The sequence below is a fragment of the Brassica napus genome, chromosome C3 (assembly GCF_020379485.1).
Source record: "Brassica napus cultivar Da-Ae chromosome C3, Da-Ae, whole genome shotgun sequence".
NCBI lineage: Eukaryota > Viridiplantae > Streptophyta > Magnoliopsida > Brassicales > Brassicaceae > Brassica > Brassica napus.
In genome coordinates, this window is record NC_063446.1 from 45482845 (window position 1) to 45509251 (window position 26407).

Consider the following 26407-nt stretch of genomic DNA (forward strand, 5'->3'; position numbering starts at 1 on the left):
TAATTAAAGATTTCAGATGATTAAAATGCTAGCCTAGGGTTGTTTGATCGGGTGTTAAGCAAGTGTGAGCCAAACAATTATTCAAGTTCAATTAAGAGCAAGTCTAGAACTCGGATCACTCAAATAGAACAGTCCACTGTCGTGGTACTGCTCCCTATGCTGATCGATCTTGATACCTAAACTCTCGTTTGGATCAAGACGCGACAGCAAGCAATAGAGATCAAGTCCGATATGTTCACAAAACACCATAACAACTACTTTCGCTGGTTAGGGATATGATGCTCATTCAAGTTATGTCTAGCAACCTATAACACTTTTGATGAATAGATTAAATCTAGAATCAGGCACTAAGTGGTTAGCTTGATGCAAGCCTTTAGAACAACAGTGAATGAAGACAATCGATTTATAACTTATTTATGTCAAGCTCACGGATCTAACACCCTAACACCCTAGACTAAGCAAGCTGACTACTCAGCCATGAAGCAAAAAAACACAGAGACAGAGATATATAGCTGCATGAAATATGACTGAAATAAAGTAATAGGATTTAGGGGGTTCTTCTCTAAATCGAGAGAGATGGCCTTCTCCCTTTACAAAGTAGCAAAATCTCAAGTCTCCAACTCTAAGGTCTGGTTCCTTGTGTAAAAACTAGCGTAGAATAGTCAGGAGAAACAGAAAAAGGAGATATATCAAAGGCACAGGCGGCTGGGAGAGAAAATAGAGAGATTAGGGCAAATCCCGAAATAGGTTGTAGTTTCCTTAAAAATCTTTGCCGCTGGAACAGGCACTCGGGTTGTTCCGCTCTATCCAGAACAGTCACTCGGGTTGCTCCGCTATCTGGAACAGTCAACGAGACTGTTCTGCGTGAAAATCACCAAATTGCATTGTTTTCTGCCTCTTTTGTTCCAGCTGGTGCATCTCCCATCCTATGTAACTCCAGACCTGTAATGACTCGAAAAGGACTAGGAAGATTCGATAAAGACTTGAAAACCAATTGAAAAGCATATATACAAGATGTATAAAACACCATATATCAGTTGTGATTTCAAGATGAAGTCGATAAGGGCCCAACAGAACCAGTACCGATCGACACCGACCGGATACCATCGATCGAAACCAACAAACCGGCATCGATTGACACTACCACTTCACCATCGATCGATACTACCGCATCACTATCGATCGACACCGACCGGATACCATCGAACGACACCAACAAACCAGCATCGATCGACGCTATCACTTCCCCATCGATCGACACTGTACGCATATTAGAGCATAAGGAGTTCGAGGTGTGTGGAAATCTTAGGGATGGAGATACCACCACGCGATCAAACAAGTCTGGGGGAAAGAAGAAGAGGAATTGGAAGAAGAGAAAAAGGATCAAGGGCGATTCTCAGTTATCATTTATTCCTCGCTTCTCAGATGGTGTCAGAAAATCCAGAATGCGCAGCAGATGCTTCTGACAGCCATTTGCAAAGCTTCAAGTACTCCTTATTGCTGATATGATAGACAAAGGAGAAGAGTCTATGGAGGAGGCTTTCGCACAAGAATGATAAAGCTTCAGAGAGTAGACATTGAGACTTGTTTGGAGCATGTTCTTATTCTCATCCGGACTAAATCAGATCTCCAAAGTCAAGCTAAATGATTATAAGAAAGCGCTGAGTGGGAGGCAACCCACTATTTGGTAATTTCTTTCAGTTTAGTTTAGATTGTTACTGATTAAAGTTTTTATTTATTGCAGGTCAAAAAAAAAAAGACGGATGAACAGTAATGATTGTACTGTAGCAACCTTACTGTAGCAGAGGCACTATAGCATCGATCGACACTGTAGCAAAGAAATCGATCGACACTGTAGCAGAAAATCGGGAGTTACTATAGCAGCAGCACTGTAGCAGTCACTGTTCATCGAAAAAAAATTGAATTGGTTTTATTAGTTATCTATTACTAACTTGTAGTGTTTTATTTATGTTAGGTAAAAGGAAAAGATCCGAGGAAGACGAGTTTGCAAGAGGATCGACGATGGCTGCGCAGCATTGATCGACAGAGCATCACTAGCATCGATCGATTGCCACTTAACTGTGTCGATCGACAGAGCTTCAACAGTATTGATCGCCACTTAAATGTGTTGGTCGACATTCAAATCAAAATCAGGTATACCGTTTTTCCTTGTTAAATATTGTCCTTATGATTTATTTCCCCACCAATCTTAGACTGTATAACACTGGAGATAGTGTTATTTAAGTCTGGGGGAGGTTCAACTAATATTGTGTTTTAGTTAGGGGAAAAAAAAAACCGAGTTAACGATTGCCATTTGTATCGACCGACGCGAACCTGTCGACATCGATCGACATTGCTTTACCTGCGTCGACCGATATGAACATCCTTACATCGGTCGACATTCATTTCGGTCTGCTATATCGTTCTTACTTGTTACATTGAGTCCTTATAATTTATTTCTAACCATAGCTCCGACTGAATTTACACTGGGGACAGTGTAGTTTAAGTCTGGGGGGAGGCCTACTGATATTAGTGTGTTCATGAATCTTATAAAAATGTTTTCAAAAGAGTTTTATTGAGTCAAGAAGGGGATAATGAACTTATTAGATTTTTGCTTGTTATCTAACCACTCTTTAGCACCATTCTAGACTTATTGATTGCAGATAGTACTAAAGATACTAAAGTGGATCAATCTGTCAACTATTCACACTTGCTGAGATTGTTTGAAGGAACCAAAGCTGACCTCCAACACTAAACCTGACACAATTGTTTGTCTTGAGGCTTGGTATACATGGGATCAGATTCTTCGAACAAGTTTGGAAGGTAAAGCCTTGTGTAGATTTATCACCTTTTTTCTCTCTATTTCGACCCTAGAATTATAGGTAGAGATATTTCTTTCAAAAAAAAAAAAAAAAAAACGAAAACGAAAAAAGAAAGAAAGAGAAAAAGAAAAAGAAAGAAAAATATAAGTAGTTAGTTAGGTGTTAGTTATAGTTAGGTGGAATCTGAACATGACTTGGTGGCTACAACCATTAAGGCTTGCTTCATAAGGATTCCAACAAAAAGAATTCGAGCGGGACTTGGTGGCGGCAATCATCAAGGTTCGATTCACATGAATTCTTGGATATATGTCAAAAAGAAGTGAACAGGACTTGGTGGCAACCACCATTACGGTTTGATTCATGGAAGCATGTCCAATCTTGGTCAATGATCTTGCAATATAAGCAGACTTTGACTAAAGAGAGAAATTAGTAGAGAGAAAAGATAGGAACTAACTTTTACCTGCAGATCCAGATACTTGTTTGAAAATTCTTGCATCCTGTGATCGATACTCCCAAGATAAAACCTGCACTTTTATTTATGTTAAGAAATGAGGTTGGTAGAGGGGAATGTCAGACAGGATTTGCTAAGTTGTTGGCTAGGTGAATTTGGTTGCTAAACTAGGATATGGTATAATGTGCTTTTGTGATTAGGACTTCTTAGATGTGAATTGCAATATTGTAGAGGTGATGATTCTAAGTTACTAAATCATGTGAGTCTCTGCTGTTTTCAGACCTCTTTTAGAGAGACTGCCTGTTTGTTTTGCTTGAGGACAAGCAAAAGGGTAAGTCTGGGGGAGTTGATAGACCATGGATTTTACCCACTTTTGGCCATGGTCTATAAGTGTTTTAATATATATTTACTACTATATAGATTCTATTTAGAGTATTTACAGGTTCATGTACGTTCTGGAGAAATATGGTGATTTTGGAGTCTTTTGAGGTGCAAAACTACACAGACGCGTCAGATTTCTAGCTATGTATGGAGACCTTCCCACCTTTAGATTGATCCCATCTTTTGGAAAAGGATAAAGCTTTGCGTTAGCTTTCCAATGCCGCCGGTTTGAGGTCAATCAGCATCCTGTAGCAGACGTTATGCTTGTTTGCCTGAAGAGTGGTCAGTCTGCCTCGCGAGAGGAAGCTGTCGAGAAGAGGAACGTATGTCGATCGATGAAGAAATCTTGACATCGATCGATATGGATGCCAGAATACGGGCCAAGCATATTTTATGAACGACTGAAGCCCATAAGCAACCTCAAATTACCAGAATACCTTTGGACGACCAGAAACCCTATTTATGTGTTTTCTAAGCCATTGTTCACGGCTAACTTTTCTTTTATTCTTGTTCTAAGTTTAGAGAGAAAGGAGGAACTACTTCAGATTCCTCCTGGAACTCCATTGTTTTGGTTTTATATTATTTATGCTTTTCATCTATTCATCTATGATTTCTGTGACAAACTTCATGTCTGAATAGATCCACCTATTAGGTTTAGGGTTCAGATAGGTCATGAGAGATTCACCCAAAATATAGAACTGCTAAGTTGTGATATTCATCATAGGATTGTTGTTACTGCTTGTGTTCTAGAGTCATGAACTAGAACCCTGATCTTAGAATCATTAGTTACAATGCCATCGCTTGGTCTTTTCTCTGAACTGAATTCTATTGAGCTAGGATTGCTAGAAACATACGAGAGTTGATTTAGGAACCCTAGTGAACACATATTCAACCCGATCATAAAGCTTGCTAGAAGCGATATCGATCGATGATCCAACAGAGTAATCGATCGATATTGTGAAAGGTGTATCGATCGATATTCCTATAGAATAATCGATCGACACTTTCTACAGATCAACATGTGAGAGCTGAGATCTTAGATCTAGTGATATATAATCTAGACATGCGAGAGCTGGTAGATTATTGTTATTGTTTGAGTTCTATAATATCTTGCAAGCAACAATTAGCCTCTATATAATTATAATCCTGATTACCTAAATAGAAACCCTAGATCTAGCAACCATCCTTCCATAAAACAAATCCTTGCCAAGCTGAACAATTGTCTTGTTCAACTTGTTTACTGCTTTGCTATATTTATTTACTGATTTAAAACTATTAGCCTAGCTTAATCATAAACTGTTTAGATTTAATTGGTTCCCTAGCTCCCTTTGAATTTGATCGCTAAGTACTACAGCTCGACCTCTTCTTTGAGAGAGTATAAATCACTCCTTAGGGTAATTTGAGTGATATCACCCTCCTAACCTATTTAAACCCTAAAATCTAACAATGGAACTACTCAGACATGGCTAAGCAATTCATAACAGCAATTAGGTAAGAAAACTTCATTAGAATAGTAAATATATATTAATGGAGTTCCAATCACAAATTATAACTTTGGATCTTCTCTCCAATCTATCAAAATCCTAGAAAACCTTGCTGTAAAAATAATAAAACAAGAAAGCACACTTTGCCTCTAATATTGTGGCAAAGCTTATATAATTAGATTAAAACTCGTCAGGGGTAATCTTGTAAATTGGTGAAGACTTGGGCTTCAAACCGCCTGTGACCAAACGGGCTTTCTTCACACTTCGCTGTCGATCGATGTCAATACATGAACACCGATCGATTATTCCTCTTCAATATCGACCGATGGTCGAGCTCGACGGTCATCTCGGGTGCTTGCTCCAAATATCTCCAAAACGCTCCAAAATCATCACTTATCTCCAAATCACTCCTGATCCTATAAATATTCTAAATAGACTCTATAATATAATAATTAGTAGTTAAAACACTTATAAACCATGGATAAAAGTGGGTCAAATCCATGGTCTATCAGTCGTACACCGGAGGAGTAGTGGTCGGCCTAGTCTGGTTCGTCATGCCTACATCCCCACGGCCCTTTCCTTGTCCTTTTTGCAGCTTAGGACATTTCCTCTAGAAGTGTCCGGACTTGCGATAGCGGAAACAAGTCGGAGAGCCGCCTCCACTTTGTCGGCCCTAGGTTGACCCTGTTCGAGGACAGTCCCGGATCGTATGATCCATACTGTCACATCGAACACAAGCTCCCATGGCCTTCCAGCATTCGCATGGATGGTGTTTGCCACACTTAAGGCATTCAGGTTTTTTTCTGGAGGCTTTACCTCCCTCAACATGATCCCAATTCGTCTTCTGGTCATTGGTCTTACTGACCGGACCTGACTGAGGTCGAGACTTAAGCTTAGCCTCCTCGGCCAAGTTAGTCTCCAGCATTGCCATACGTTCCACCAACTCAGACACGGTGTGGAAGGTGCAGGTCAAGCACTGGGTTCGCAGTTCGGCCCTTAAGCCACAAATGAACCTACGAACCTCGACTTCCTCTTCCTCTAGCACCCTTCCCACAGACCGCCTAAGCCGGTTGAACTCCTCTGTAGGGTCATGCGGCCTTTTACCAGATCTAGGAATTTGGATTCTAGTCTGTCCCAAGATAATGCAGGGAAGTATTTCCGGTTGAACTCAATTTCAAAGTCCGCAAAACTCCGAAGGTTTCCATTCGTGCGCTTATCCAAGGCCAGCCACCATATTATGTGTGTCCCCTTCCAGGAAATGAACCGCAATGTCACATTCGTAATCCTCGGGACAACGAGTAGAACTGAAGTTCTGGACCAACCGGCTCCTCCACTCGTGTGCAATGATAGGGTCGGTACTACCTGCGAAGTATTTGGTTCCGAGACGGGATATGTGTTTCAAGAGACTCAGATAGTCCACCCTTCTCACGGCCCTTGCAGGTGGATCGATCTCGACCACCTCAGCCGCATCCACAGCTCGACCATTGGCGACAGGTGTAGCCGTAGCCACTGGTGTTACTTGACCAACCAATGAATTCACCAATGGTGTGAACAGCTGAGTCATAGCAACAACCTGGTTACCCATCACCTTCATGGCCTCTAACAGGTCCTTCATGGACGGTACTGCGGCCTATTTTCTGTACCATTGGCCGCTTCCTCATGCTGGTCGCTATCACGGTTAGTGTTAGAGGATTCTCCTTCCTCTTCACGCTCATGATGCTGTTGACCATCTTCATTTCCCTGATGTGTCCCAGTAAGGTTGGCCTGATCAGTCGGTTACTCACCACCGGTGTTAGCCACAACCGGATCGGTTGGCAACCCGGTCGGAGTAGTCCCATCTGCAGCTACCTGACTGGACTGTCCAGCCGCTTCCTTACTCTTCCGGGACTTTCCAGATTTGTTTTTTCCAGCCTAAGGATTCCAAAAAATGTTAGGACACAACATAACATAAGAAAACACAACAATCCCTAGACTAACAATCGTGATACCTCACTGTGAGACCGAATCAGATGGATGTGTGTGTGGACTACCATACCCCAAACTATCCTAAAATCAAGCATGCTCTGATACCAACCTGTAAGACCCGTTCCTGGCCTCTCAGACATTTTCGCTTGTTTGATTCATTTTAAAGTCTATTATTTACTAAGTCATAGTCAGATATGAGGTTCATAAACAATCGACCAGATAGTATACGGAAACATAAAGTAAATCGTTTGTATTATTAACCAATATGAGATTGGATACATAAGTTACACTGTGTTTTATAAATTATTATGAGTTCATTCCTAACACGATCGACCCACACGCCACACAGCCTCTCACTAATAGAGTCTTCATGGCTCCTTGGCTTTACCACGATCAGCCTCGGTTCTAGAAACCACAAACCATCACATAAGTACAATCTGATATTCTAACATTTGATTCTATAAATTCTAGGTTTATTTCCAGTTCCTATATCCTAAACCTCTATCAAGTCTACTATAGAGCAATCGGCCAAGCCCAGACCAAGTCCAAGCCAAGCCCAAACGATCACAATCCGTACTATTAAGGTTTAGGTTTGATCGGCCATTTATAAGTTCGGCCCAAAGGCTCACGGACCTTCTTACCTGATTCGGCCCAAGGCATGGATCCATACAACCAAGTAAAGGCCCAAGCCCATCCGGATATGGGAAGCATGACTTATCCAGTGATTTCCTACGAGCGGGGTGACCTTTCAGGTTAGGGCGTCTTCCTCTAGTCTCATATCGTTATAGGCATTTAAGAAGATATTGGTGGAGCTCCCATTGTCTACCAGTATTCTCTTTACCAGACAATTTTCTAGACTGAGAGATATGACTAGAGCGTTGCTATAGGGAGCTAGGACCTTCTCCTGCTCTTTTGGCGTGAAACTGATTTCATATGTTCCTAAGAGCAGGCGCTTAGGTCTTCTGACTTCTTGGATGTTTTTGGTGTTTTTGGTGCTCTTCTTTGCGGCCGCATGCATTATGCCCCTCACCTCTGAGCCGCCAAAGATCACGTTGATTATCATATCCTAGTTGTCTCCTTCTTGGCCCAGTCAAAGAGGAACTCCCAGAGGTGTCCTTTCTATAACAGTTCGTTGACCTCCATCTTTAGTGCGTTGCAATCTTCTGTTTTGACCGTGGTCATTATGGAAGTCACACCATCAGTTCGGATTACGTAAGGAGTCTAGTGCTTTCATTTTCTGAGGCCACTAGACTTGAGAGCCCATCTTCCTCAGAACGTTGACCAATTCCATCTTTGAGATGTATAGGTGAGAACTGTTTGGCCATTTAAATACTATCATCCTTTCAGCTTTCTCTAGATGTCGGTTCTGATACCTGGTATGATTCCTGCTTCATGCCTCTTTTCTAGGTTTCTGATAGAATTTCCCGTCTAGGTCGTTTTTATCATTCCTTGTCCCATTTTGATCCTGCTTCTAAGGGACCTTGGATCGAATTGCCACATTTTCCTCCCATTTTACATTCGCTCAGGCTTGGAATAGTACGTCTTCTATGGTATTGCATTGGTACTTGGTGAGTTTCGTATATAGGTCCTTGTCATGTAACATGCCTCTCTGGAAGGCCTGATACACTAAAAATGAATCCTTGCTACTGTCAAGTTAACAGTGGTAATTGTAATATTTGAGATTCAATCCAGAGGACCAGTTTACTCTTTACTCTTATGAGTTCAATAATAAGCTGAGAAACAAGTGGGGTTTTGAGAATTAATTGTGACGCAAGTAACTAGAATACCTAGATGGTTCAAATTCAATTTAAATGAAGCCGGCTTAGGGTTATTAATTGGGTGTCAATGCAAAACTGAACAACTATTCAAGTGCAATGAGGTGCAGTCTAGAACTCAGATCACTCGGCTAGAACAATCCACTATCGTGGTCTTGCTCCCTTTGCAGATCGGTCTTGAATCCTAAGTTCTCACTTGGAACAAGACGCGATAACAAGCCTTAGAGACAAGATCTGATTAGTTCACTTAATACCCTAATATCTACTCTCGCTGATTAGGGATACAAAGCTCATTCAATATATGTCAATTTATCTCCTAAGCGGTTAGCTACATGATTAAATCAGAAATCGAACATTAAGTGATCAATTCAATGTAAGCAGTAAGAACAATATGAATGAAGAACAGTTAAGATCACTTATTTGTGTTCAGTTCATGCGGGTAACACCCTACAACCCTAAGCAAGCTTAGCCTACTACTCAATCATAAAGCAGGATGACACAAACATGGTTTCTGAATAATACTGCATATAAAATAAATAGAAAGACAAGGGTTCAGGATGATCTTCTCGTGAGGATGAAGCCCTCTCCCTTACAAGTTGCTTAATCCAAAGAAAATTGTTCTCGGTCTCTTGCAAAAGTAGCGTAAGAAAAAGAAATGATAGCATAGGCCTTTTTATATGGAGGCGCTGGTGGTAAAGAGATAAGAGAGAGTGGAATCTAGGGCAAACTTCCGGAATAGGAAGTTTCCTTAATGATCGGGAACAGTCAGACGCTTGTTCTCTTTGGGAACAACCTTCGGGTTGTTCTAGATGGCTGTTCCGCATCGAATCCTTCAAAACGACATCTGACTTCCTGAATCTCTCTTGTTTGCTCTTTCACCTGCTCCAAACCTGGAATGATATCAATTAAACACGAATTAGGACTGAGAATTAGCTCAAATCACACATATAATGGTATTAAAAACAGCATATATCAATTCCCCCAGACTTAGATCCTTGTTTGTCCTCGAACAAGGCCAAGCCTCAAGAACAGGAAGAAAGGTTTGAAAGAGTGGGAACTCGCTTTTCCTGAATAACCATGCTCTTACCACATATCTCTGAACCATACAAGCTGTAGACTTAGACCGCACACCCTTACCAGAACACCCACGATCGCTGTTCGAAAATCAGCTCCATACTCTCTATCTCATACCTGAAAAGGTCGCACTATCGAGACAAAACTCCTTAAACATCAATTAATAACAGCGTGAGCTTCTCTTTACAGGCACTATTCAGGGTAGACGGGTTGATAAGGAACAGGCTGTTTTATGGTGGAGCTGAGAGTGTTTTGGGGGTACCGTATTTGAGTGTATGCAGGATATCGCGCAAAATAGCAAGAGAGGACGGATCTATTGATGTCCACAACCCTTACTCGTTTCCGCTTCACGGATTTGGTTGTTCTCCACTTCGGGTCAATCATATGACTGTTCTCCAGCTCTTGACTTCTTTTCTTATTCCTCAAAAATCGGTACCAACTCCTTGCTCAACCCTTCCCAGTGGCGTGTATCTTCCAAAGTTACCTTCCCCGTCTCCATCATAAAATAAATAAAAGCATACTGTATATAATTTTTTTTTTTAAATAATATTGATGGGGTTTCGAGGGAAAGGTATCGGGGTGAATGTTTTGCAGCCACTGGTGGTATATCCTTTTGTTTCTCACGGGTCGCCATTGTTCCTCTGGTCAGAACATGCACCGTTGAATGTTCTTTTTATTAGGGGTTGATCTTGTCAACTGTTCTCATTATGCTTGCTCTCTCTTCTCTGAATGTAAGGCATTAACGAGTAAGGGGTTGCGTCAATCATATCCTCTCCGACCTTTTTGCACATATCTGCACATATGACATTAAAAAAACAAGGTGCATGAGGGTGAAAATAAAGGCTTAGGTACAAGATTGGAACTAGCTAAAGATGAGCTAGCCACTCAGGATCAGCAAGATTGGTAAAAAGAGTAAGAAGCCCTGAGTGTGGGTCTCGTTTCCCTGATCTAGTGCCCATAACAAGAAAAATTTCAGTCAGGATTAGGTTCAAGTTAGGTGGAGTTGAGTCTACCTAGTGTAACCTGATCGGATGAGAGCTTATGGAGAATCAAATGAGATAAGTCAGAGGTTGTTCCAGGTCCAAGTGTGGGTCTTTCATCACTGCTAAGGTCACTGGATAAGAATGTTAGAGCACGAGGTTAAGAGAATATATCACAAGGTCTTAATTCCCACAAGAGGTTTAGCTGACTCGATTCTAAACTGACATAAGGACTGACTCAAAAACCAAGAAATAAAGTTTGAGCACACAGTGCTTCCCCCAGACTTAATTTACACCATCCCTGGTGTGAAATGAATCTGAGGTCAGCCTAAAATCAACACAAGGCATAAAAATAAAATATAAAAATAAAGAGTTCAGATGGATAGAACAATGGATAGAGAATAGTCCTCGCGGACTCAGTCGGACTTGCCGCTCTCGGCTGGATCAAACGAACGTCTGTTGCGCGAGCGATGAACCTCCTCGGTCGAAGTGCCTGTTCCCATAGGCGCCTTTCCTGGTCGGTGCGATCGTGGAGTCTGCTCTGCTGGAGGCTGTCGCTGGTTACTTCCGCTAATGCAGCCTCCAGTGATGAGATGGAGGATCCTCCGCATGAGGCTGTTGTTCTTCCGCTGCGAGTCAACCATCCAGCGTCGGTAAGCCTGATCATCGGTCACATCAGCCAGCTCTCCGAGGTCGTATGACGGTTCAGCTTCTGGGGTGATGTCCTCAACATCTTCCATGTCCGCGTCAGGTGCTGCAGCACGTGGATCAGTGCAAAGGAGCTCAGGTGGAGGGAGGAAGCGTATGTTGTCGAACACGCTGAACCTGGTGATCTCGGGGTGAGGTAGTTTGGTGAACAGCTGGGTACCGGCCTTATCAAAGAAGCTGTAGGTCTCTTCACCACGCATGATGTGGCATGCCATAAGGTACTTGATGTCAAGGTACTGAACCTCTTTGTTGACGCTGTACTTGCTGAGATCAATGCCGAAATGCTTGAAGAGCGGTGTGAGCAAGCTACCGCTTCTGTCCTTCTTGTTCGAACCGTGCATAAGACACTGCCGCCTCTCGCAGATCATGGTCATGAAGTTGAAACCGGAGTTCGTCTTGACCTTTTGAATTGGAATGCCGGACCCAGAAGCTCGAATTTCATCCTCAATACCAGCGTACAGGGTTTGCAGCTCCCCGTTGGTGACCTTCGAGGTCAGATCTTTAGCAAACAGGAGGTTTGAGATGATCTTTGCAATGACCCAAAGCGCCGGGTTCCTGATCTGCGACTGGTAAGCCTTTCCGGGTGTGAAGTTCTCATTCGCAATGCAATCCCAAAAGGCATTAGAAGGAGAGAACTTTTTCGCCACCGCTACTCCTTTTGGTTCATTGGCTGTCTCATAGATCTCATTGAGCTTGTCGAGGGATAAGGAGCAGTACTCTCCATCAGCCATGAAAGAGAATGAGCAGTTGGCGTAAGAGGTGCATTGGAATCCTCGTACGTGATCATGGTGGTGGCAAGCACTTGGCGAGCAAGGTCTGGGTAGAGCTCATGTGTTGTATAGCACAGAGGACCTATCCCTATGGCGTGTAGCGTCTCGAACATGACCTCGTCGATCCCAAGATCAGCTAGAGTCTCCGGGTGGCAGAAACGAGTGGCTAACATGTCAACCCGGAGGAGGGCGTTGTAACGCGCTGCTGTTCCCTTATCCCATCCCTCGCAGTTGAAGTCCAAGAACAATGGACTGTCGAGATCAATCGGTTCACCCTCTTGTTCGCGGGGCCATGGGTAGGTCGCGGAGGTTGGTTGTTGTGCTTGCGGGGGTGGCGTACTGCTCGTGCAGGTTGCTCGCGTTCTCTTGGCTGATTGCTTAGTGCGTGCCATGTGCAAAGCAAACAAAATAAAGCTTTAGTTTTGTTATGTCGCACAGAAGAAACAGAATAGAACAATTTCCATCTCTCCTTATGCAAACCGCAAATTGCCTTGACACGACAACCAACAAATCGAAAGTCAACCCAATAACTCCATTCAACTATCCACAAACCGAATCCAAACAGTCCTATCAATCGCAAATCGCAAATGTGAAATGAATCATGAGTTCATCTTCTAAATCAACCCTAATAGCAAAAGGGAAAATCGAAATCAAGTGGTTCAAAAAGAATTGATCTATGAAGCGGTTAAATGATGAACTTTGCAAACCGAGTTTTGCGATTTGGATGGGGATTGTCGAGCCTCTTACCTGTTGAAAATGGTGAAATGGACTGCAAAAACAGAAAAAATTTGAAATTCCAAATGAGTGAGAAGCAAAAACCATTTAAAATGGATGAAGATCTGAGCTTTGGTGGTTGCTTAAAAATCGCAAGGGTTGGGGAACAGTGTACGGCGGAGTGAAAGGGGAAAGTGGAAGGGTGGGGCCTTAAATAGGCAAAGCCCTAACTGCCCTCCTTTTTAAATTTTTTTTTTTTTGTTTCGGAACACTTGCCTGGAACAGACAGTGGGTTGTTCTACCAGAAGAACAGTCCTTTGGTTGTTCTGACTGAAGTGTCCGATTTTTCTTGTTTTTGACCTACAAAATAAATCTGAAAAGAAATAAAATAGACAATAGAAAACAATGTACACACTAAACAGTGGGTTGCCTCCCACCAAGCGCTTGGTTAAAGTCATTAACTTAATTTGGATCAGCCGATCAGGCTGATGGGGGATCGCTTAGGGGAATTTTTTCGCCCTCTGCGATAGTGGAGTCAGCAAGGTAATGCTTTAATCGCTGCCCGTCTCCTTTTCTGTCCAGTAACACAACAGCTCCGTAGGGTCGAACTTCCTTAACAGTGATTGGTCCGGACCATCTAGACTTTAGCTTGCCTGGGAACAACCTCAACCTTGAATTGAAAAGCAAGACCTTATCGTTGGGTTCGAAACGTCTGGCAATGATTCACTTGTCATGGTAGGCCTTGGTCTTTTCCTTATAAATTTTGGAGCTTTCATAGGCGAGGTGCCTTATCTCTTCCAGCTCATGGATTTGGATCATGCGCCTCTCAGTTGCTGGCTTGATGTCGAAATTCAATAACTTTACTGCCCATGCAGCCTTGTATTCGAGTTCGACAGGAAGGTGACACGCCTTACCGTAGACCAGGTGATAGGGGGTGGTCCCTAGCGGCGTTTTGTAGGCCGTTATGTAGGCCCATAGGGCATCGTCCAGCTTAAGTGACCAGTCCTTTCGTGAGGTGTTGACAGTTTTCTGGAGAATGCTCTTGATCTCCATGTTGGAAACCTCAACCTATCCACTCGTCTGTGGATGATAAGCGGTCTCCACCTTGTGCCTTACTCCATTCTTCTTTAAGAGGCCCTGAAATGCCTTGTTGATGAAGTGTGTTCCACCATCGCTAATGACCACTCGAGGAACTCCAAATCTCGGAAAGATGATGGAGTTGAACATCTTAGTCACCGCTTTTGCATCATTAGTGGGACTCGCGATCGCTTCTACCCACTTAGATACATAGTCAACGGCGACGAGTATGTACTCGTTCTTGAAGGATGGAGCGAATGGGCCCATGAAATCGACTCCCCAACAGTCGAACACCTCAACCTCTAGAATGTAATTCTGAGGCATCTCATTCCTCTTGCTGATGTTCCCAAGTCACTGGCATGCATCGCATCTGGCTATGTAGGCGTGAGCATCCCTGAACATAGTTAGCTACCAGAAACCCGCTTGAAGGATTTTGGAAACCGTTTTGAATGTAGCGAAGTGGCCTGCGTAAGAAGAACCATGGCAATGATGTAGTATTCCTGGGATATCTGCCTCTGGAACACACCTTCTGAACAAGCCATCCTTACAATGTTTGTACAAGTACGATTCATCCCAAACATAACGCCTTGCCTCCTTTAAAAATTTTCTCTTATCGTTTCCAGTGAACTTAAGAGGTTGCTTTTCAGCAGCAAGAAAATTCACAATCTTAGCAAACCACGTGAGGTGAGAGTACTGCTTTTGGATCGTGGCGACTGCCTGTTCCGCGATGTGAGAACAGTCGGGTATCATTCCCAGAGGTTGTTCCGCGATGTGAGAACAGTCGGATGTGATTCGCAGAGGTTGTTCCGCGAAATGCAGACCAATCGCGTTGACGTGTTCCACTGGGGGTTCTTCATCAAGAGTTGTGTCGTCCTCAATCTTCATTCTGGACAAATGGTCTGCAACCCCATTCTCGACCCCTCTCTTATCTTTTATATGAAGATCAAATTCTTAGAGAAGAAGAATCCACCTCAACAACCTCGGTTTTGCATCTTTCTTTGTGAGCAGGTACTTAAGAGCAGCATGGTCGGTGTGCACAATCACCTTAGATCCCACCAGGTAAGATCTGAACTTCTCGAATGCACAAACAATAGCCAGAAGTTCCTTCTCATTCGTAGCGTATCTGCATCGAACTTCATCCAAGGTTTTGCTTGCGTAATAGATTACATGAAGTTTCTTATCTTTGCGCTGCCCAAGGACTGCTCCAACTGCAAAATCGCTGGCATCAGTCATGATTTCAAAAGGGAGACCCCAGTCTGGCGGTTGTACTACAGGCGCGCTGACTAGAGCTCCTTTGATGGTATGGAACGCAGCTAAGCACTCACTGTCGAAATCAAACTTGATCTCCTTGCAGAGCAGTCTGGTGAGTGGTCTCGCTATCCTTGAGAAGTCCTGGATGAACCTTCTGTAAAACCCCGTGTTGCCCAAGAAACTCCTGATAGCTTTCACAGTTGTTGGTGGTTGCAAGCTCATCATTACCTCGATCTTTGCCTTATCCACCTCAATGCCTTTCTCGGAGATCTTGTGCCCCAGAACAATCTCATCCCTGACCATGAAGTGGCACTTCTCCCAATTGAGCACTAGATGTTTCTCCTCACACCTTTTTAGTACCCTGCACAAGTTAGACAAACAGACAATAAAGGAGCTTTCATAGACGCTGAAATCGTCCATGAAAACCTCCATAATGTCTTCAATCAGGTCAGTAAAGATTGACATCATGCAGCGCTGAAATGTCGATGGCGCATTGCACAAGCCGAATGACATTCTCCTGTAAGCGTACGTTCCATAGGGGCAGGTGAACGTCGTCTTTTCCTGATCGTCTGGATGGATAGGGATCTGAAAGAAACCTGAATAACCATCTAAAAAGCAGTAATATGGGTGGTTAGCCAATCTCTCAAGCATTTGATCAATAAAAGGGAGTGGAAAGTGATCCTTTTTGGTTGATGCATTTAATTTTCTGAAATCAATGCACATGCGATGTCCTGTCACTGTCCTAGTAGGGATCAATTCATTCTTTTCATTTGTGATAACAGTGATCCCACCTTTCTTAGGTACTACATGAACAGGGCTAACCCATTTACTATCAGATATAGCATAGATCACACCCACTTCAAGAAGTTTCATAATCTCTTTCTTAACAACATCTTTTAGATTCGGGTTTAACCTCCTCTGATGTTCGACAGAAGTAATTGATTCACCTTCTAGGTGTATTCTATGCATGCATAAATCAGGTGAAATGCCAAGTATGTCAGCTAGTGAATATCCTAATGCCTTATGATATTTCTTGAGCTCACACAAAAGCAATGAAGTTTCCACGTTATTTAGTTCAGCGTTCACAATGACAGGATAGGTGGAATTCGGACCTAAGAAAGCGTACCTGAGCCCCTTCGGAAGGGGTTTTAGCTCAACCTTGGGAGCTTTAAGCTCGGTCCAGGGATCATCTGGTTGGTCCGGCGGAACAGGCAAGTTTGATGTAGGGGTCACTCCAGCTGGAGTGTTCTCTTCCCTGTTGCTTGCCTCCTCCAGACTTAGACTCGCTACCATTCTTCCCATACTCCTTGCGGAATCAAGCATCTTGGCATACCCGTCTGCATCAATGTTTACGACACTCAGCTCGGCCTCAGCTCTTACTAGTGCAAGCTCAAGTGGGTCTTCTGTAAGAATCTCCTCGATCATTCCTTCATGAGGTTGCAGCGGGTCAATCCCTTCATCAACCTCAAAGGTCTGCCCATCTAACATCGGCTTTTTTAGTAGTTCATCCATCTCGAATTGCATGACTATGTCCCCAAGATTCAGAACAATCTTCCCTTGTCGCAAATCAATGATGGCTCCAACCGTACATAGGAATGGTCTTCCCAAGATGAGAGGATCCTTAGACTCTTCTTCCAGCTCCAGAACAACGAAGTCTGTTGGAACAGAGGCGTTTCCGACTTTTACTTGGAGTTCCTCTAGTATACCAACTAGGGATTTGACAGATCTATCCGCGAACACTTATGACATATTAGTTGGTTTGAAATGCGTGTATCCTAGACGTCGTGCTACAGAGTAAGGCATCAGGTTCACGCTGGATCCAAGATCAACCAAAGAGCATGCAAAAACTGTCTTCCCAATCTGGATAGAGAGGACGAACTTGCCGGGGTCTCCTCGCTTCTTTATCTGCCTGCTCTGAAGCACTGCGCTGCACTCCTTGGAAACTGTCATGAATTCTCTCTCCTCTGATATATTTCCTGAGATCAATCCCTTCATAAAGCTGCGCATGGAGGGCATCAACTGGATCGCATCCATCAAGGGGTGTCGGACGGTTAGGTCCTCCAGCATCTTCCTGCACTTCATCTCCTCTATGTCCTTACGAGTGGCCTTTGCTGGAACAGGGTAAGGGACTTTAGGAATGTATTCGCGAGGAGGAACAACCTCTGGGATCGGGCGAACAGCTTCAGCTGGTTGTTCTGGCCCTGGCGAACTTGTTCCAACTGCTGGTTCCGTATTCCTCTCAACTGCCGGGGTATCGGCTGGTAGTTGTTCCGACTCTTTCTGCTTCCCTTTCTCAGCCGTGGTGAACCTCCTCTTCTCCGGCTCAGAAAGTTGTTTTCCGCTCCTCAGTTGAACTGCATTGCACTCCTTAGGATTTTTGTCTGTTTTACCAGGTAGAGTACCTTGCTGCCTCTTGACGCTCTCAGCAGTCTGAGCTATCTGAATGTCCATCTGTCTCATATGGCTCGCGACATTATCGTACTTGGTGCTCAAATCTCCGAACATATGGTTCATTCTGGTATTGATCTCGGTAGTAACCTGGTTCAGAGCTTTCCCTTGGATCTGTTGTCCTTGGAGCAGCTGCTGCAACATGACCTTTATCTCATCTTGCAGAGAAACGATAGGAGCAGAGGTAGCTGGTTGAGGGTTCTGATGTTTCTGCATCTGGGGTGTGTTGTTCTGCGGTTGGCTTAGAACATAAGCCCGGGGTTGGTAGTTCTTTTGATACCCGGCATACTGACCTTGGTTACTCTGTGCAGGATTAGTTTGTTTATCTTGCTTAGGCCAGAAAAGCTGTTGGTTGTTTCGCACGTTAGGGTTTGGGTGGTAGTTTTTGAGCTGCCATCCTTGCCCATTCACGTAGCTCACCTCTTGCTAATCGTCCCCTGATAATTCTTCAAACGCCAGGTCACCGGCACTCTTCTCAGGAGTTGCTTCTTCCATTATCAACACTTGGCTTTGGTTTCCCTTAAGCAGTTGGTCCACCTTCGCAGCGAGATCATCTATGCTGTTCACACTCTTCGAGCGGTCATGGTCTTTGTTCTTGTTCAGTGAACTTGATGCCATGTTCTCAATCAACGCAAATGCACCAGGTGTGGTTTGAGTCATGAAGTCTCCATTACTAGAAGAGTCAAGGATGTTTCGGAACTCATAACTCACTCCATCGTAGAACACCTCCAATATGTAATCATCATCAAACCCATGGTGTGGGCACTCTCTCTGGTATTCCTTATACCTTTCCCAAGCTTCATGAAAAGGTTCATCAGACTTCTGCTTGAAGTTGGAGATTTTGTGCCGTAGAGCCGCGGTTTTTGGACTTTGTGTAGAAGTGGCTCAGGAATGTTGGTTGAGAGAACCGGTTGGGAGAGATTGCAACCAACGAGAAGCTTTCCCTTCAAGAGAGAATGGGAACAACGTGCATTTGACATAATCTGGTGGCACTCCATTAGAGTGAGAGAAATTGCAGATCCTCTCAAAGGCCTCTATGTGGTCCATTGGAATGTCTGAAGTGAGGCTGCTGAACGTGCTCTTCTGTACCAGACCTATCAGTGCAGGTTTGATCTCATAATCTTGTCAAGTACAGGGTGGAGGGTTGATGGGGGAGCGGTTAGTAGCGAAGTTCCGCGGAAGGTTTCGCTCCCCAATAAAAGCACCATGCTCTTCTCGCGCGGCGTTCACGGCTGCTTGTTCCTGAGCAACTTGTTGCTGATTTTGGATGGTCTCCTGCATCTGCAACATCTGCTGTTGCTGAGTCTGCATTTGTTGTTGAATGAGTGCCAATGCAGCAGTGAGGTCATCCATATTGCCGTGATCACCCATGTTGGTGTCGGTTGTTCTTGGCTGTTGACGGTTCTGTCTTTCTAATCTTGCGAGTTCGTCGTTGGTCAGTTGATGTAGTGGTCCTTGTGCGTTGCTCCGAGTATGTCTACTGGTCATGCACTTCGATCATCTGTTCCAACAAAGAAATAAAGCAAGTTAGATATCTCAGACAAAATATTAAACCGAAAAATAAAGGTAAAAGCTTAGTACCCGTCGCAACGGCGCCAAAACTTGATACACTAAAAATGAATCCTTGCTACTGTCAAGTTAACAGTGGTAATTGTAATATTTGAGATTCAATTCAGAGGACCAGTTTACTCTTTACTCTTATGAGTTCAATAATAAGCTGAGAAACAAGTGGGGTTTTGAGAATTAATTGTGACGCAAGTAACTAGAATACCTAGATGGTTCAAATTCGATTTAAATGAAGCCGGCTTTGGGTTATTAATCGGGTGTCAATGCAAAACTGAACAACTATTCAAGTGCAATGAGGTGCAGTCTAGAACTCAGATCACTCGGCTAGAACAATCCACTATTGTGGTCTTGCTCCCTTTGCAGATCGGTCTTGAATCCTAAGTTTTCACTTGGAACAAGACGCGATAACAAGCCTTAGAGACAAGATCTGATTAATTCACTTAATACCCTAATATCTACTCTCGCTGATTAGGGATACAAAGCTCATTCAATATATGTCAATTTATCTCCTAAGCGGTTAGCTAGGTGATTAAATCAGAAATCGAACATTAAGTGATCAATTCAATGTAAGCAGTAAGAACAATATGAATGAAGAACAGTTAAGATCACTTATTTGTGTTCAGTTAATGCTGCTAACACCCTACAACCCTAAGCAAGCTTAGCCTACTACTCAATCATAAAGCAGGATGACACAGACATGGTTTCTGAATAATACTGCATATAAAATAAATAGAAAGACAAGGGTTCAGGATGATCTTCTCGTGAGGATGAAGCCTTCTCCCTTACAAGTTTCTTAATCCAAAGAAAATAGATCTCGGTCTCTTGCAAAACTAGCGTAAGAAAAAAAAATAATAGCATAGGCCTTTTTATATGGAGGCGCTGGTGGTAAAGAGATAAAAGAGTGTGGAATCTAGGGCAAACTTTCGGAATAGGAAGTTTCCTTAATGATCGGGAACAGTCAGACGCTTGTTCTCTTCGGGAACAACCTTCGGGTTGTTCTAGATGGCTGCTCCGCATCGAATCCTTGAAAACGACATCTGACTTCCTGAATCTCTCTTCTTTGCTCTTTCACCTGCTCCAAACCTGGAATGATATCAATTAAACACGAATTAGGACTGAGAATTAGCTCAAAGCACACATATAATGGTATTAAAAACACCATATATCAAGGCCAATATTGCAATGGAGGCATTGCATCATGGGATGACTACCTTTTCTTGGTTGAAGCGTTTTATATAGCTACCCAGAGGCTCAGCTAGGTGTTAAAGACCTTTGTAAAGGTCGTCGGCCTTCTTCTCGAGGCTCATGCTGCTTGTGAATTGCTCCAAAAACTTGTCGGTTAAGGTTGCGAAGGAGCGTATCGACCATTGGGTAAGTTGATGTACCAATCTTGAGCGAGTCACGTAAAGGTTGAGCCAAAACCATTGCAGATGGTGGCCTCCCTAAGCTTCTTTTGGATTGCTACAGTGAGCATTTGTTTCTTGTACTGGGCCACATGGTTGTATGGGTCAGTGGTACCGTCGTACATCCTCATATTGGGAAATGGGAACTTCCTTGGCATCTCTACCAACCCGATCTCTTTGTGATATCACTGAAATTACCATAAGGAGTGATTTACTCTCTCAAATAAGAGGTCGAGTTGTAATACTTAAGGATCGAATTCACAGAGAGCTAAGGCACACAATAGATCTATCTAGTTATATAGTTAAGCTAGGCAAATAGGTTTAAAGTAGTAAATAGCAGGGGTGAACAAGTAATTGTTCGATTGACTGATTTGGGTTTTAAGACAGATATGGGAAGCGTTACACTTAGGGTTTCTATTCAAACAATCATGATTATAATGATATAGATACGAAGTATATAATTGATATTCTAGAACTCAAACAATAAGAATAGTCAATCAACTATCGTATTTTTAGACTATCTATCGTCGGATCTAGGACCTCGGCTGTCGCTTGTTGGTCATGAGAAAGTGTCGATCGATTCTAACGACAGGGTGTCGATCGATACACCTTTCAGCCCGTCGATCGATACAACTAATGAGTTGTCGATCGATGAACCTTTCAGGGAGCGTTACCGCACGGGTTTGACTAGTTCACTGGGTTTGACTAAATCAGCTCCCGCTTGTTTCTAGCAATCGTAGCACAACCTAAACTAATTCAGACAGAGAACCAAGCTTCCGTTTGCGCCCTAATATCTATAGGCAAGGTCCTAGTTAGCTACTCTAGAATACATGCATTAAGAACATTTTAGTTGATTCATATCCTAACACTTAGCAATTCTATATTTTGGGCTAATCTCTCATGAATATCTGAACCCTAAATCTAACAAAGAGAACTACTCAGACACAGCTAAGCAATTCATAACAACAAGATATAAAAACTGCATAAATAGAATAGAGTAGAAAACTGGAGTTCCAATCACAAATCTTTGAAGGAGTTCTTGGATCTTCTCTCTAATCCTAAGACTTTAAGTATTTTTCTGTATGAAAGAATAGAAAAGCGTATGTTGCCTAGAACAATGGCAGAGCATATAAATATTAGGTTAAAACTCGTCAGGGGTAATCTGGTAATTCTTGTGGGACTTGGGCTTAAAATCGGTTGGAACCATTATGGCCTCTGCGCACTTCGCTGTCGATCGACAACACAGAGTGTGTATCGATTGCTTATCATCCTTGATCATTGATCGCTAGGTTGGTCGATGGTCAGCTACGAGTCTTTATCATTTTATCTCCAAAATACACCAAAATCACCACTTTACTCCAAATCATTCCAAAACCTGAAAATAGACTAAAAAGACTCCTAAACAACTAATATGTATTTAAAAATACCTATATACCATGGCTAAAATGGGTAAAATCCATGGTATATCACTTTGGTGAAAAGAGTTCCGTCGTAAGAGTTGGGATCGCTCCTCCTGAATCGGAGGAGCCACTCCTGGAAGCATTTTGATCATGGACTGGACAGCTCCAAACTTCTTAAATAACATCCGCTCGAGGTAGGCGGTCACAAAGGACTTTTTCTGTCGCTTCTTCTGGTGTCTCTTGGTCAGTTTCCATCTCTGAGTTATCATCTTCCATAAAGCCGGCTCTACTTTTCTTTGCAGTATTTGCGTCCACTGTGGTATCTCCATTCAATGGTGGAGCTTGTTGGGTACCATTTCCTTCAGTACTCGGAGTTTACAGAGGCTGCATTGGTCGAATTTGAGTCTGGAACCGTTGTCGCTTATTGCTCGTTGTGTTAAGAGCTTGATTCTCTTCTCGAAGAGCTAGTTTTTCAGCTTCGAGCTGTGGGAGCTTCTCCACACTTTGCTCCAGTAGCTTAGATTGCTCGCCTAGCGTGTCCTTCAAGACTTGGACTTCAGAGATAAGCTCAAGGTTGTCTGCGGTTGCGTCTCGAGCTTTGTGTAGCTCGGTAACTAGGCCTTGTAGACTATCAATTTGATTTTGAAGCTCAATCTCTCTCGGAGTTGTCGAAAGCCGCTCGTCTTGTTTGTTTGCTGTCATCGTGACGTAGCTTAGATTACCCTTCTCCTTATAGTACCAAACTGTTAGCGTATTTTTTGGTGAGATATTTGTAGGTACCACAGAACAATAAAACAAACAAGAGTAGCACGAATTGAAACTTAAATAGAGATTTTATTGATTATATGAGCACGAACTACAACATTTGGTGTATAAACTCTAGTTCTATCCGCCTAATTCTAGTCTTTTAGTCTCTGAATGTCGATCATTTGTTCTAGGGTTTGGGCTAGTCGTAGTTGGTTATTAGGTTAGAGACTTAGAATCTTTCATATTCGGAAATATAGAAAAATTTCCTTTACTAGAAATCTTCTTGTTTTTATCTGAAAGTAGGAATGAAAGCAGGATCTGAGTTGGGATTTTTCCAGGCAAGAATCTGAAAGCTCCTACTCGGGAGCTAGAGTATTTCTTTTCTGGATTATTTTTCCCAACAATAATTATTTAAATTATATCATATTTTTGTGGCCTTTTACTCTATTTTTGAAACTAAATAAAGAAAAAAAGAAAATCGAGCATATGGAAAAAATTTTTGTCCGGAGAGGATATGTCAACCTTTGATTTTTTTGTTGGGACCCGTTAAATAGAGTCTTTTCAAATTTCCTTGTTACTAGAGTAAAATATAATTGATTGCGTGCTAACTTTAGAATCTGTCATTAAATATTGAAAATACGTCCGAATTCAGTCAAAATACTTTAGTGCTTTAAATTGTACTGGAGCTTGATCCGCGCGCGCAGATGTTTGTTTTTATTTTTTATAAATAAATTTTTTATTGTTTTTTATTTTTTATAAATAATTTTTTTTATTAGTTATAATATATATATTTAAAATTTACCCGTTCAAATAATTGTTTAATATGACATTTCTAAACACAATAATTTTATAATTTATATTGAGTAATTTTATTTTATCATGTAAACCATATATTTATAGAATATGACTCGTATATCCGCACAAATGTATTTTTATTTTTTTATAGATCAAAATTTTATGATATTATATAATAAATTGCTGTATATACTATTTATTGATTAAAATTTTATGATAATGTATAGTAAAATTGTTGTGTATACTATATATTTGTATATATGGAATTAGTAAAATAGTTACCGTATAATGTATGTATTTAATTATGAAATTTATATATGGAATTAATTATTTCCAAACACACACATATAAAATAAATAGGAAAAGACAAAGAATACAAAAACATAGATTTATTAATTATTGTTGCCATAAATTTTTAGTTAGAATTTGATTTTATAAAGACATTAATTAAAGAGAAAAAGAAAAAATATCATAAAAGATAATTTAATTAATAACTTCAGTGGTATGCCATTGTAAATATTTTAAAAAATTAAGGGGTATTTGAGTATTGTACTTCTCTTTTAATAGTATATAAATACACATTAGGATAATTGAATCCAACAAAACTAAAATAATTTATAAATTTAGGTGGGTGAAAGGTCAGTTTGATGATGGTAGGAATGTGATGATGGTTGGAGAGACCAACTCATATGGAGTTGGGTTTGGTGGGAGAGGAGTAATGGTCGAGAATATTTGATATATTTAACATATAAAAATTCTGGCATCATCATGTTGTCATATTTGATCATGAATAATCGCCATGCATGGACAATATTTAGTATTGTTTAAAGATATTAAGAAATGGGTGTACAATTGTTGTTTTACCCATTGTGTAAGCATTACGACATAAGATGAGGCTTAGATGAATTAGGCGGGGTGGTAGTTGTTGATTTTGTCTAGTTGACTACTTTCGCCATCTCAATATACGTAATGATAGATCAATTTCTCGAAAATTTATAGTGACTCATCATTGTCAGTAGCTAGCCAAATATACGTATAAACAATAAATTAAAGTCTTAGAAAATTTTGTAACTGTACGTGGAATTATACAAATATAAAAGAAACGAATGTAATATAATTTTATGAGGAGAAGAGTCAATATAAATGGCAAACTCATAGTTGTTGAGAAAAAAAAAATGGCAAACTCATGAGTGGTGACTGGTGAGGTAGGTGGGAAAGATTTATGAAGAGTGTTAGGTGGCGTCAAAAGGTGACCCATGTCGGGGGCGAATCTAGAAAAATATCTTATATGGAGCACGATATATTTTTACATGCGAATGATTTAAAATAATTTTCCAGTTTTTATCATATTATTATAAAAATATTATACAGCTTATATAAATATATTTATTAAATATTTTCCGTTTCTAAAAGATATGTATATGTATGTATATATAAAAGTTTGTTTTTAGATGATATATACATTTCAATACATTTTATATGAGTTAATAATGGAGAACTTTAATCTTTTTAAAAATAATTGTATTTTTGAATTACAATTGGTCTAAAATATTAAAATAGATAATCATATAAATAATGTATTATTATCAGACTGAATATGTTTTAATATGCGTAAAACATAATTATTTATTTTTCTAGAAATAAAGAACAGATTAAAAATTTTGAAATTCAAGATTGATATTTATTTATAAAAAAAGCTAGAACAAATTAGACATACATAACTAATTTAACAAGAAACGATAAAAATTAAAATATGGGAATGAAAATCTATATTATAATAGTTGAGTTTTTACTAACTTCTCAGCGCGTCTCGTCAGCGTTTTGTGGGCCCCACTTTTAAAAAGTGTGAAAAAATGTCAAGTCCATGCCTCGAACCGGGTTATTGAGATATAAACACCAACATTTATACCACTAAGCTAAATGATACTTTGTACAGTGATGGCCAAACCTAATATATATTTATGAAGGTCGGAAGCCCTTAATTATTCGGCTTCCTCTGAGGGTCGGGTCTACAAGTGTGTTATGGGTTTCGTTTTTAAATGGAATTCATCACGTTATATGAAAAAAGCTCAAGTTTGCAACAATTATAGTTTTTCCATATTGTAAATTGTTGTTGTTTAACATGAGTTTGAGTTCTTTTCATCATTAATAGTTGAGTTTTTGCTCACTCCTCAGCGCGCCATGTCAGCGTTTTGTGGGCCCCACTTTTAAAAAGTGTGAAAAAATGTCAAGTGCATGGCTCGAACCCGGGTTATTGAGATATAAACACCAACATTCATACCACTAAGCTAAATAATACTTTGTACATTGATGGTCAAACCTAATATATATTTATGAAGGTCGAAAGCCCTTACTTATTCGGCTTCCTCTGAGGGTCGGGCCTACAAGTGTGTTATGGGTTTCATTTTTAAATGTAATTCATCACGTTATATGAAAAAAGCTCAAGTTTACAACAATTATAGTTTTCTCATATTGTAAACTGTTGTTGTTTAACATGAGTTTGAGTTCTTTTCATCATTGTCTCAAACAAGTCTGAGTTACAGAGTTGCGCCGTGTGTCTGTTCGTAATCTATTTTTTCACCGGTGAACTCTTCAT

At 41.2% G+C, this 26407-nt stretch overlaps 1 protein-coding gene and 1 non-coding gene across 2 annotated transcripts; one reads left to right on the forward strand and one right to left on the reverse strand.

Moving 5' to 3' along the window:
* Window positions 1-13847: 13847 nt before the first annotated feature.
* Window positions 13848-14177, reverse strand: LOC125583111. The gene has a single exon (XM_048749675.1). The coding sequence runs from the start codon at window positions 14175-14177 to the stop codon at window positions 13848-13850; it is 330 nt and encodes a 109-aa protein (XP_048605632.1).
* A 4471-nt stretch (window positions 14178-18648) lies between these two features.
* LOC125584800 lies at window positions 18649-18755 on the forward strand. The gene has a single exon (XR_007321708.1). It is a non-coding gene; the product is annotated as a small nucleolar RNA R71 (small nucleolar RNA).
* The last annotated feature ends 7652 nt before the right edge of the window (window positions 18756-26407 follow it).